Here is an 11,116-nt window from a genome sequence, read left to right as displayed (position 1 = left end):
ATTTGAGGTATTACTGAAGGATACATTAAGAAATTGAAGCGGACATGAAACCTTAATACTGCAAAGGTATAGCTGAGCATGACACCAATTCACTTGTGCTTGTCATTACGTTTTGCCTGTTATATCCAAGAATTGTCACAAAGCGTGTCGCAAAACTAACTTCAACCCGTACATGGTACAGTTTTGTCAGGGCAAGAAACTAGGACTGAGCATGCATGCATAGGATGGTGTTGTAGACTGGGGTTCTAGCATGGGGTATCTTACTAGTAGAGGATCTTCTTCTAGTTTTCATGGTATATTTGATTTGCCTTCTTACTCGCTTACAGTTCATAGACCCATTAATGAATGATGGTTGTTTCTTGGAAACATTTTAGCATGATTGTCTGTCTACCGCTGATGAAACTGAGGTTAAGTATACAGTAACATTTCTACACTGCAGTGGGCTTATAGAGTATTCGCTGTGATACGAGCGCAAATATCTAACTTATGTAGGCAATACACACTGTGAACGTAGGTGCTTTTGCACATTTTACTGTATATCTCGACTGTCAGTGCCTTTAGCTTAGATAACTTCGATTGCTTTCTGTTGTCCTACTCTACTAGTTAGCTACTGTGGTTATATAAATCAGCATACTATATGGCCGTCTGCCAAACTGCTCATCATTGGGTAATGATAATACTGTAACATATGCACAAAGTTGGGATAAACCTAACGTGGTGATGTGCTGTTATACTGTTCATGGCATGTGATTGAAAAACAGGAGTGAACATGTGCTATGCCAGTTGTCATACATTGAGGTGTTCTTGGCAATGCCTAAGTCAATTCTTAGTTTTTATTTTACATCTATATAAATTCAGTTGTTACATTTTATCTGAGAGGACCTTACTATGAGTCCTCTAATTGTTCCTGTGTTAAATTAGTATGCACACGTGTTTCCACTTAGGAACACAGTCACTAGTGCTTTTAAGTGCTAAGTTATGTTTTTAGGAATTTGACCTGTAATATTTTGTGCCTCCCAAGAGTTAGGAGCCCATCTTGATGTCAGTTATTTCAAGTGAATAGCTTCAGTACACACTGAATTACATGTCTGAGAATGACACTGAAAATGGATGGTTCCCCAGATTTAGCTTTCAAAATGGAGGCAAGTCAGTAGTTTTGAACTAGCAAGAAAACGCATGTAAACACAAAAAAATAGCAAATTAAATAAAAGCAGACATAGTTTTAGTTATACAAAAAGGACATTCCTTCCCTTTTTGAACTTTTAGTGTTTGCTGAAAGTAGAATTGATCTTCTGAGAGATTGGGATTCTCCATGATTGTTCTGTCTAAAGACGTGGAGGCCATTGCAGTACATGTCTATTAAAGGTCTCTTACAGACCCTACTAAGATCTCAGGATCTCATCCCCTGCCCTGAAGATCCATGTCTATAGAGGGAAAGACCTGTTCAGGCCAGTAAACGCTTCATCTCATTGGCTGCCTAACTCCCTCCCTCCTGCAATGTTTGTCTTGTGCTGTCCCGTGTTAGGACACTACAGACGCAGTATGGTGTCATGCAGGTTCAGAGAGCATCGATCTCCCGTTGATCCTTAATCGCTCAGCTCTCACCGTCTGCTTCATGTTGGTGCTGCTGGCAACATTTAACCTGATAAATATTGCCATCTTGTACTAATCTGTGCTTTAATATGATGCATTTGTAATCCCAATATTAAAAGTGTTTAGTTTCAGTCAAGGGGATTAGGATTTGGCCCCCGAGGCAGTCTTTTCTGAAATGATTAAGACATGAACACTGTTTGCACTGGGAGATGGCCTCTTTTTCTTCTCAGGGTCCATATTAGACAACCACCTGGAACAGAGAGCAAGGACTCACTGAGAAATTACACACATTCATAATGAAGTCAATTTGCAGTTACAGATCAATATAGCTGTAATAACTACTTTAGCCCAAAAATGTGGGTGTCTGTAAAAGCAATGGATAATTTAAACAATATCCCGAAATGTGCTTATCATTGGTATACCATTTCCCTGTTCACCAAAGGTCATACAAATATTTGTATATAAATTAGTAAAATAAGTCTGAGATTTGAATAATTTATCTCTTTACCATCGCCCGAGGAGACAACGTCAAATCTCCACATTGGGGTCTGTAAATCCTTTCTTTCCCTCATTTACAAGGACAGGTTTTTCTGTCCTAGTGTGCCAAACGAGAATCTGTAGAGAAATATCAGAGAGAAGAATCAGCATCAGGCAGCACTCTCAGGATCGAACACACACCCATCCACTCCTCCTCTCTCCTTTCCTCTCTGCATGGGCGGTGGTGATGTTCTTCTGAGCATCTACTCCTAGATATAGCAACAAGAACAGTACAGATGGTACAATAGGAAACCTATCTATAAGAATGTACTCCTGTGTGTCAGCTCGACCTTGCTCAACATTTTATGATAGTGAATAGAGAGTGCTCCTGTAGTGGAAAAATAAAAACTTGCTATTTTTTGCTCTTTGTAAGTGATGCAACTCGGTTATTTTGGGTGCGTCACGTACCGGTAACTATAGCCCCAATCAAGCCCTTGGAGTGGGATGATTTGGCTCTGGAGACCGGACTCACATCCAGGAGAGTGATGGTGGAAATGAATCGACGTATAGAGCTCATTTTCTTCCCCTCAGTCTCTGAGCAGCCCTACCTTTCATCTCCTCCACCTCAGTAATGAATTATGCATGGGGTGTGTTTGAGCTGCCTCCACCAGGAGCCAACTCCCACTTTACCCAGGTGTAGATGAGGTTAATAGTCACACTTGCGTCTGAAGAGGTAGATTATAAGGAGGAGAGTTGCCGGAGCACGACTCATCCCTCGCCCTGTGCTCATCTGGGCTGAATGCATGCTAGGATGCCCCCCCCCAGCTCTTTTCATCTACTCCCCTCCAGGAGTCCTGAATATAATCAGGCTGAATATCCCATTATGTGAGTGTGAGTGGTGGTGGGCTAAGGCCCCTGGGTGACTCCCCTGCCCAGGGAGAGGCTTAGCAGCTGGGGCTAGGGCCAGGCAGGGAACAGCGAGGCCGGAGATGAAATGGGCATGAAACACCACACAGTGGCCTGAAGCCGTTTACAATCACACCCACTATGTGAGGGGAGCCTGCCAGTTACCTAATGGATCCACTGACATTTTTAGCACCTGGTTATATATGAAGTTGTTTTGGAGAGAGTGAACTTGCCACTGCCTCTGCACTAAGGTTGGATCCACCAGAGGATCATCAGAGTATGGATTTCACATTTGCCTGACATTATATAAAATACCACCAGGTAAAATTATTATATTCTGGTGTAAAATGACAGAGTATAACATGCAAAAATAAAGCATTTATTTTGCTCTATCTACCTTAGTGCAATTAGATGCTTTGGGCTCCAGGTCGTTGAGTGTGACCAGCTCCCGGAGAAGGCTGCTCTCCTGGTAGCCTCCCTTCACTCCTCGCAGCTTGAAGTAGGCCTGGGGCTTGAAGAGGATGAGCCGCAGGTTGATGGCGAAGCCCGCCATGTCGATGGCAAAGGGCCGGTGAGGGTCAAATACAGTCTTCCAGCCGTACACCTTGCCTGCTGCGTTGACCTTGGGAGACTCGTAGCGCAGACCACCAACAAAGGCCACAGGCCATACAGACACCTTCCTTGTTGACCTCATCTGGATAGAGAAGAAGAGAGGACAGAGAGAGTTAAGCATCTTTGCACTGTTTGTATTTTTAATGAACAGGATCAGTGTATCAGTGTCTATATGAGATGTGCCAACAAGGCAATATACATTAATTACAGGAGACAATAGTTTTAATTCCAAACAATGATACAAATCGAGCCAGATAATCTGAAAGCTATGGTGTGTATGTTACATGTATCACAGAAGCCTTGCAGGGCCACTGTGATGGACCCAGCCTAAGAAGAGTAAACGTGGACAGAGCTAAGTGGGTTTGAGGACCAGGGCCATTATAGAGAGTGGATTGGGAGAAGAAGAGCAGGTTGGTTGAGGAGATGCTTGAAAGGTGCCGAGCCTCTTCCATTCCTCAGAGGCTCAGGTTTGTCCTTTAATCTTCCAGTATCAAACAATCTCCTGGCTGCCCGCTCTTTGTCGACTGTATTTCTGCACGACTAGCAGCGAAAGAGAGCCGCCCAAATCATGAAAGGAAGTGTTCTAATGAGGAGGGCTGAACTGTTGAGTAATTTATCCACACTCAATGCAGTAGCAATAATAAAGGTGCTGGTGTTGTGGAAGTGCTTTTTAAATTAGGTGTTTAGCAGGGAGAGGGGATGTGTGTGTGTGCTGGTTGGGACAACACTCTGGAAACGGGGCTCGCTCTGTGTGTGTCCCAGTATTCTAGCCGTATCTGATGATAACCCACCAGCCCAGGGGATCAGAGAGGAGATGTGTGCGTGAGAACAGGATGGAGGAGGCCCGGGTTTATGAGTGCAGTTTGGAAACACATCTGGGCCACCGAGACCAGGACTTGGCCAGGCTAGTCACCCAAATAACACTTTGTATGTGTTACAGGAATTCAATTCCTCTATGTTTTAATACCCAATTAAAATTAAACACTCTGTCAATTCATAAGAATTTGTAAGACTCTTATTTGTATAAAATGGACAGAGATCAGTCTTTAAAATCAACCAGCTGCGTTTATTCTCGAGAGTACTGCCCATGATACATTTTACCACAGGTTATAAACTGAAAATGACGTCAGCGTTTTCTAACTGTTCCGTCTCTTCTTGACACTGATACAAAGGCTGTATAGTTCTCAAGCCTTCCCACATCGTCTATCCTAATTTAGATAATTTATGACCGAGCCAAGGCCAGCCTGTGTAGATAAGCCTTCTAGCCAGTCTGGCTATAAGTTCATTCATTTCTTCCAAGGAACAGACAGTCATTGTTCTAATTCTTGATTATATTTACACACATTATATTCAGTACTAGGATTATAAAGAAAATTCATACATATACAGTAATATAATCGTATTCTGATTAGTCAGTCCTGATTGAAATGTATACATAATTAGTCATTATTGATAAAAATTCCCTTAACAGTATGATAGGGTGTTAGGGATGACATCACCCTCTCCCGAGGGTCATGTGATTTTTGTACATAATAAAACTGACCTTTATCACAAGTTTAGATCATGCATCTTTCCTACGAGTGAAATAGCTGTTTTCCTCAATGGGTAGGTTCTGGGATGGAACTGGCTCAAGCATCGTGAAGAGGGTTGCCCCTCTCCCTCCATGCTACAATGTGAAAATGAATGTTTCCAATGCTGCCACTGACAGGAATCATTGCAAAAACAGTACCCCGTCTCTCCTCTGTTTAGAGCTGAGCAAGTGAAAATGCCATAAAGTGCTGCCCAATTTTCATGGACTTGAAGTGTTTGTGCTAAGTGTTCTTTAACTCTCTCTCTCTCTCTCTCTCTCTCTCTCTCTCTCTCTCTCTCTGTGTGTAAGCTATGTTTCCTTTACTTGGGGAGGCCCACAGAGACAGCCTGCCTATGTTCTTGAAGTCGGAGCACAACAAAGGGAACTAATCCCAAACTCTCCAGGTGTATTAATCCATCTGAAGCGGAGGAGATGGGGATCTGTACTGGTTCACAGAGGCTCTAAAGTGAGTTGTCATCAGAACAGGCTGATACTGCTATCGGGTGATTATACTGCTATAGGTTGATTATCTATCTTTAATAGATGGAATTGGTGGCTTAGTCCATAGAGAACACAGTAGAAAATGGTTAGTTCAACTCCTAAACTGTGGCCCATTTTCATCAGTACACCACATGATTCCTAAACCAGAAGCAATATCATTATATATACCATACTTATATCCAATACTTATTTTATCATTTAAAAAAGTATTCAATTTAGGTGATATTGTATTCTCAGTGATCTGGTTCACAATGTTGAATGTGGATGCTGAAGGAGAATAGAGAAGGATAGATATGATAAAAATAGAGAAGCAGACACTGCCTGTAAATACTCCTTGTGGCTTTGGAAAGGCAACAAAAGCATTTTTTATGAAAGCTTAATAATTAATGCACCCCTTTACAGTGATGAAGGTTAACTATGGCAGATGCATATTTCATGAGCTACACTACATGACCAAAAGTATGTGGACACCTGCTCATCAAACATCTCATTCCAAAAACATGGGCATTATTATGGAGTTGGTCCCCCTTTACTGATATTACAGCCTCTACTCTTCTAGGAAGGCTTTCCAATAGATGTTGGAACATTGCTGTGGGGACTTCCATTCAGCCACAAGAGCATTAGTGAGGTTGGGCACTGATGTTGGGGATTAGGCCTGGCTCGCAGTCTGCGTTCCAATTCATCCCAAAGGTGTTCGATGGGGTTGAGGTCAGGGCTCTGTGAAAAACAGCCCCAGACCATTATTCCTCCTCTTTAAACTTTACCGTTGGCACTATGCATTGGGGGAGGTAGCGTACTTCTGGCACCCACTAAACCCAGATTTGTCTGTCGAACTGCCAGATGGTGGATCATGATTCATCACTCCAGAGAACGCGTTTCCACTGCTCCAGAGTCCAATGGTGGCGAGCATTACACCGCTCCTTCCGGTGTACTTGACATCGCACATGGTAATCTTAGGCTTGTGCGCGGCTGCTCGGCCATGGAAACTAATTCCATGAAGCTCCAGACGAACAGTTATTGTGCTGAAGTTGCTTCCAGAGGCAGTTTGGAACTTGGTAGTGAGTGTTGCAACCGAGGACAGACGATTTTTACGCTCTACATGTTTCAGCACTTGGTGGTCCCATTCTGTGAGCTTGTGTGGCCTACCACTTCGTGGCTGAGCAGTTGTTGTTGCTAGACGTTTCCACTTCACAATAACAGCAATTACAGTTGATTGGGCAGCTCTAGCAGGGCAGAAATTTGACGAGCTGACTTGATGGAAAGGTGGCATCCCATGACGGTGCCACGTTGAATGCCACTGAGCTCTTCAGTAAGGGCATTCCACTCCCAATGTTTGTCTATGGAGATTGCATGACGGTGTGCTCACCTGTCAGCAACGGGTGTGGATGAAATAGCCTAATCCACTAATTTGAAGGGGTGTCCACATACTTTTGTGTATCTATAACTTATTTTACTTTTAACAATTCACAGCAGAGTCTACTAGAGGTCGACCGATTAATCGTAATGGCCGATTAATTAGGGCCGATTTCAAGTTTTCATAACAATTGGAAATCGGTATTTTTGGGCGCCGATTTGCCGATTTTTTTTTTTTTTTTTTTTTTTTTTTTACACCTTTATTTAATCTTTATTTAATTAGGCAAGTCAGTTAAGAACACATTCTTATTTTCAATGACGGCCTAGGAACGGTGGGTTAACTGCCTCGTTCAGGGGCAGAAAGACAGATTTTCACCTTGTCAGCTCGGGGGATTCAATCTTGCAACCTTACAGTTAACTAGTCCAACGCAATAACGACCTGCCTCTCGTTGCATTCCACAAGGAGACTGCCTGTTACGCAAATGCAGTACGCCAAGGTAAGTTGCTAGCTAGCATTAAACTTATATTATAAAAAACAATCAATCATAATCACTAGTTAACTACACATGGTTGATGATATTACTAGATATTAGCGTGTCCTGTGTTGCATATAATCTGACTGAGCATACAAGTATCTAAGTATCTGACTGAGCGGTGGTAGGCGCGTAAACATTCATTCAAACAGCACTTTCGTACATTTTGCCAGCAGCTCTTAGTTGTGCGTCAAGCATTGCGCTAAATGGCTGGCTAGTTAGCGCGCGCTAATCGCTCTGAGCTTTGGGGTGGTTGTTTCCCTTGCTCTGCATGGGTAAGGCTGCTTCGATGTGGTGGCTGTTGTCGTTGTGTTGCTGGTTCGAGCCCAGGGAGGAGTGAGGAGAGGGACTGAAGCTTTACTGTCACACTGGCAATACTAAAGTGCCTATAAGAACATCCAATAGTCAAAGGTTAATGAAATACAAATGGTATAGAGGGAAATAGTCCTATAATAACTACAACCTAAAACTTCTTACCTGGGAATATTGAAGACTCATGTTAAAAGGAACCACCAGCTTTCATATGTTCTCATGTTCTGAGCAAGGAACTTAAACGTTAGCTTTCTTACATAGCACATATTGCATTTTTACGTTCTTCTCCAACACTTTGTTTTTGCATTATTTAAACCAAATTGAACATGTTTCATTATTTATTTGAGGCTAAATTGATTTTATTGATGTATTATATTAAGTTAAAATAAGTGTTAATTCAGTATTGTTGTAATTGTCATTATTACAAATACTTTTTTATTTATTTTTTAAATCGGCCGATTAATCGCTATCGGCTTTTTTGGTCCTCCAATTATCGGTATCGGAGTTGAAAAATCATAATCGGTCGACCTCTAGTCTCTACCTATGTCTCTCGACATGGAATGTTTCCTATGGTTTGGTCTGGACTTATAACGGAGGGTAGAGAAGCACAATTTTGCTTCTGCTCTGGGTGAGAGAATCTGCTTAATATGATGTAATGGAGCAACAACAGAAGGTTAGGTTGGCCATTACAGTTCCTTGCTGTATGTATTTGATTCAGCCGTTGTTTTTGTAACCTGTCGTATTATCACATTACTGACAACTCTGGGCAAGAGTTCATGATATTACACTCTTAGAAAAAAGGGTTCCAAAAGGGTTCTTCAGCTGTCAGCATAAGATAACCCTTTTTGGTTCAACGTAGAACACTTTTTGGTTCCAGGCAGAACTCTTTTGGGTTCCATGGAAAACCCTCAGAACCCTGTTGGGTTACAATCTGGACTCAAAAGGGTTCTTTCTGGAACCAAAAAGGGTTCTTCAAAGGGTTCTCCTATGGAAGAAGAACCCTTTTAGGTTCTGGATAGCATCTATTTTACATGAGTGTATGAATGATTTAATTTGTACCAGTTTTCATATTTCAAATGTCAGGTCAAGCTGAACAAGCTGGCATCTTTCCATTCAGGTTAATTCAAGTCCAGATCACAACAACATGGCATATCCAACTGCAATCTCTTAGATCGATGTCTACTTTCAACCTCTTCACATGTAGCTGTTATAGCCATCCCCTCCATGACTTACACCTGTTAGCAGGTCGATGAGAATGGTCTGATATTTACTGCTCTGTCAGTTGGGTCGGAGTGGTTTCTCACTGACTCTCTATCGGTCAGCCCAGAGGCAGCTAGCTCAAGCTCAGCCCTATGGGTTGTTACTCCCCCCTATAAAGAGTGCTGGTGCTGGGTGTAAGTGATGGAAGGATTATAGAGAGAGGGAGAGCACCTTTCCAGGGAAAGGTAATAACCGACCCATCGATATGGATCGCACCATTTATAACTTGCCCCCTTCACACTAACAAGATCTGAGGCTAATGCCTCAGGGCCTAACAGCATCCATTCAAGCCAATCTGTCTTGAGTCAAAATGGATGGCCTGAGGCACTGACTACTAAGTTCAAACTTATCCTCGAACCACTGTTGTTGGCAATGGGAATCAAAATATTTCAGGTAATAACCACAATATATTACTACTGTACTAGGAGTAGGAGTAGCCACCATTCATGTTGAAATAAATAAAATAACAAAAATATTTACATTATGTGCCGTAAACTCCCCACTACCATTATATTCAGTGACACAAAAGTGAATCTAGTGGACCGTATGTGGCCATGAGATCCCAGCGAGCCCCAGGCCTGTACTGACCTCCTCAAACAGCTCCAGGCTATAGGTGTTGTCGTCATCAGCGAAGTAGACAATGCCTGCCTGGCTGCTGTTGGAGTTGAAGGTCTCTCTGAGCCAGCGCAGTGCCAGGTTCCTCTGCATGGTGCCCCGGGGTATCCTGGGATCCCGCGTGTCCCCACGCAGCTTATAGTTCCTGGGAGTCTCCACGTTCAGGTGGGTGTAGTTGAGACCCGTTTCCCGGAGCATGCGTGTAACGAGCGGGGTCCTCCTCTGAGAGTCTTCCACCAGGATCCAGTGCAGGTTGGCCACGTGGAGGAAGGTGTTGGCCAGCCGCGTCAGCTCTGCCTTCTGGACTGGGCGGCTGTAGGTGGGGGTGATTATGTGGATGGTGGGCAACCCATCGGACCATGGCGGTGGCCGCGTGTACACATACTCCGTCCTCACCACCTCCACTATGTCCTTATCAGAGGAGCAGTACTCCTTAGAGTCGCTGGACTGGCCCGCCTCCCTCCGCCCTCTGTCGGCTCCGTCATCTGCAGGGGAACAGGAAGACATGTAAGGCATTAGCACGCCCCGGAAGCGGGGTCGCCCGCTGTATAATCTCAGGCGACACAATGCAAGAGGCAAGTACCTGCGAGTCGGTGTCGATGGACTGCAAGCCTCTCTGGTATGATAAAGATCTCTTTTACTAGGTGGTGACAGGCTGCAAAAAGCGAAAGCAGGCAGCGTGAGGTGAGGGGACATCATGGCTACAGTTTGGTTAGGGCAGCGGCTCCCCTGGCTGCCCCTACTCATTCAGCTGGAACAGCCGTGGCAGGGACAGGGTCTATTCCAGTAGTGGAGCTATGATTATGTGGCCCCCATAGCCCTCTATGATGGATAGAATATAATTATTGTATCATTAACATAGTTAATTTCTCCCCACATTGTTCCATAGCTAATGGCAATCTTTATCGGTGCTCAGTTAGAGCGGAGGATCCTCTTTCAGACATAAAAATGGTATTTCTGCGTCACACAGCAGATTAACACAATCTTCTGATGGCCAGATGTTCTGCGGTGGCTGACAGAAAGCAATCTGGCAACCCCCTGCTCCTTTTAAGACCAAACAAGGAGAAGATGATGATTTGTGGAAACCTGCCTATATTACCTTGATGGCAAATGGAAAGAGACAAAGAACGCTATTGATTTACTGTCACCTTAAAAGCCCAGTGCTGTCAAAAATAAAATGATTCTGCGTTTTATATATATATATATTGCCACACTGAGGTTGGTATAATACTGTGACATTGTGAAAATGATGCTAATGCTGTTTTAGTGTAAGAGCTGTTTGAAAATACCAGAAATTTTGGCCTACCTGGCTACATCACCCGGCGGTATACGTTAATAGACCAATAACAAAGAGTTTCAAACCTCTCTGCCAAAATGGCTAGCT

At 43.4% G+C, this 11,116-nt stretch overlaps 1 protein-coding gene across 2 annotated transcripts in view; it reads right to left on the bottom strand.

Annotated features, from left to right (window-relative positions):
• Nucleotides 1-527: 527 nt before the first annotated feature.
• b3gat1a (beta-1,3-glucuronyltransferase 1 (glucuronosyltransferase P) a) overlaps nucleotides 528-11,116 on the bottom strand; it is a 103,071-nt gene continuing 92,482 nt past the window's right edge. The window contains exons 5-9 of one of the 2 annotated variants that reach the window (XM_029672261.2): nucleotides 10,316-10,387; nucleotides 9,706-10,217; nucleotides 3,374-3,670; nucleotides 2,102-2,208; nucleotides 528-1,843 (exon numbers count right to left, since the gene is read on the bottom strand). In XM_029672261.2, the coding sequence (XP_029528121.2) occupies nucleotides 2,122-2,208; nucleotides 3,374-3,670; nucleotides 9,706-10,217; nucleotides 10,316-10,387 (968 nt within the window). In that variant the 3' untranslated portion in view covers nucleotides 528-1,843; nucleotides 2,102-2,121. The remainder of the gene's footprint in view (nucleotides 1,844-2,101; nucleotides 2,209-3,373; nucleotides 3,671-9,705; nucleotides 10,218-10,315; nucleotides 10,388-11,116) is intronic. The other variant, XM_029672262.2, reaches the window with a different exon arrangement.

The sequence above is a fragment of the Oncorhynchus nerka genome, linkage group LG11 (genome assembly GCF_034236695.1).
Source record: "Oncorhynchus nerka isolate Pitt River linkage group LG11, Oner_Uvic_2.0, whole genome shotgun sequence".
Classification (NCBI taxonomy): Eukaryota; Metazoa; Chordata; class Actinopteri; order Salmoniformes; family Salmonidae; genus Oncorhynchus; species Oncorhynchus nerka.
The sequence above is the reverse complement of the archived record's forward strand: the minus strand, read 5'-3'. Positions and strand labels throughout refer to the sequence as shown.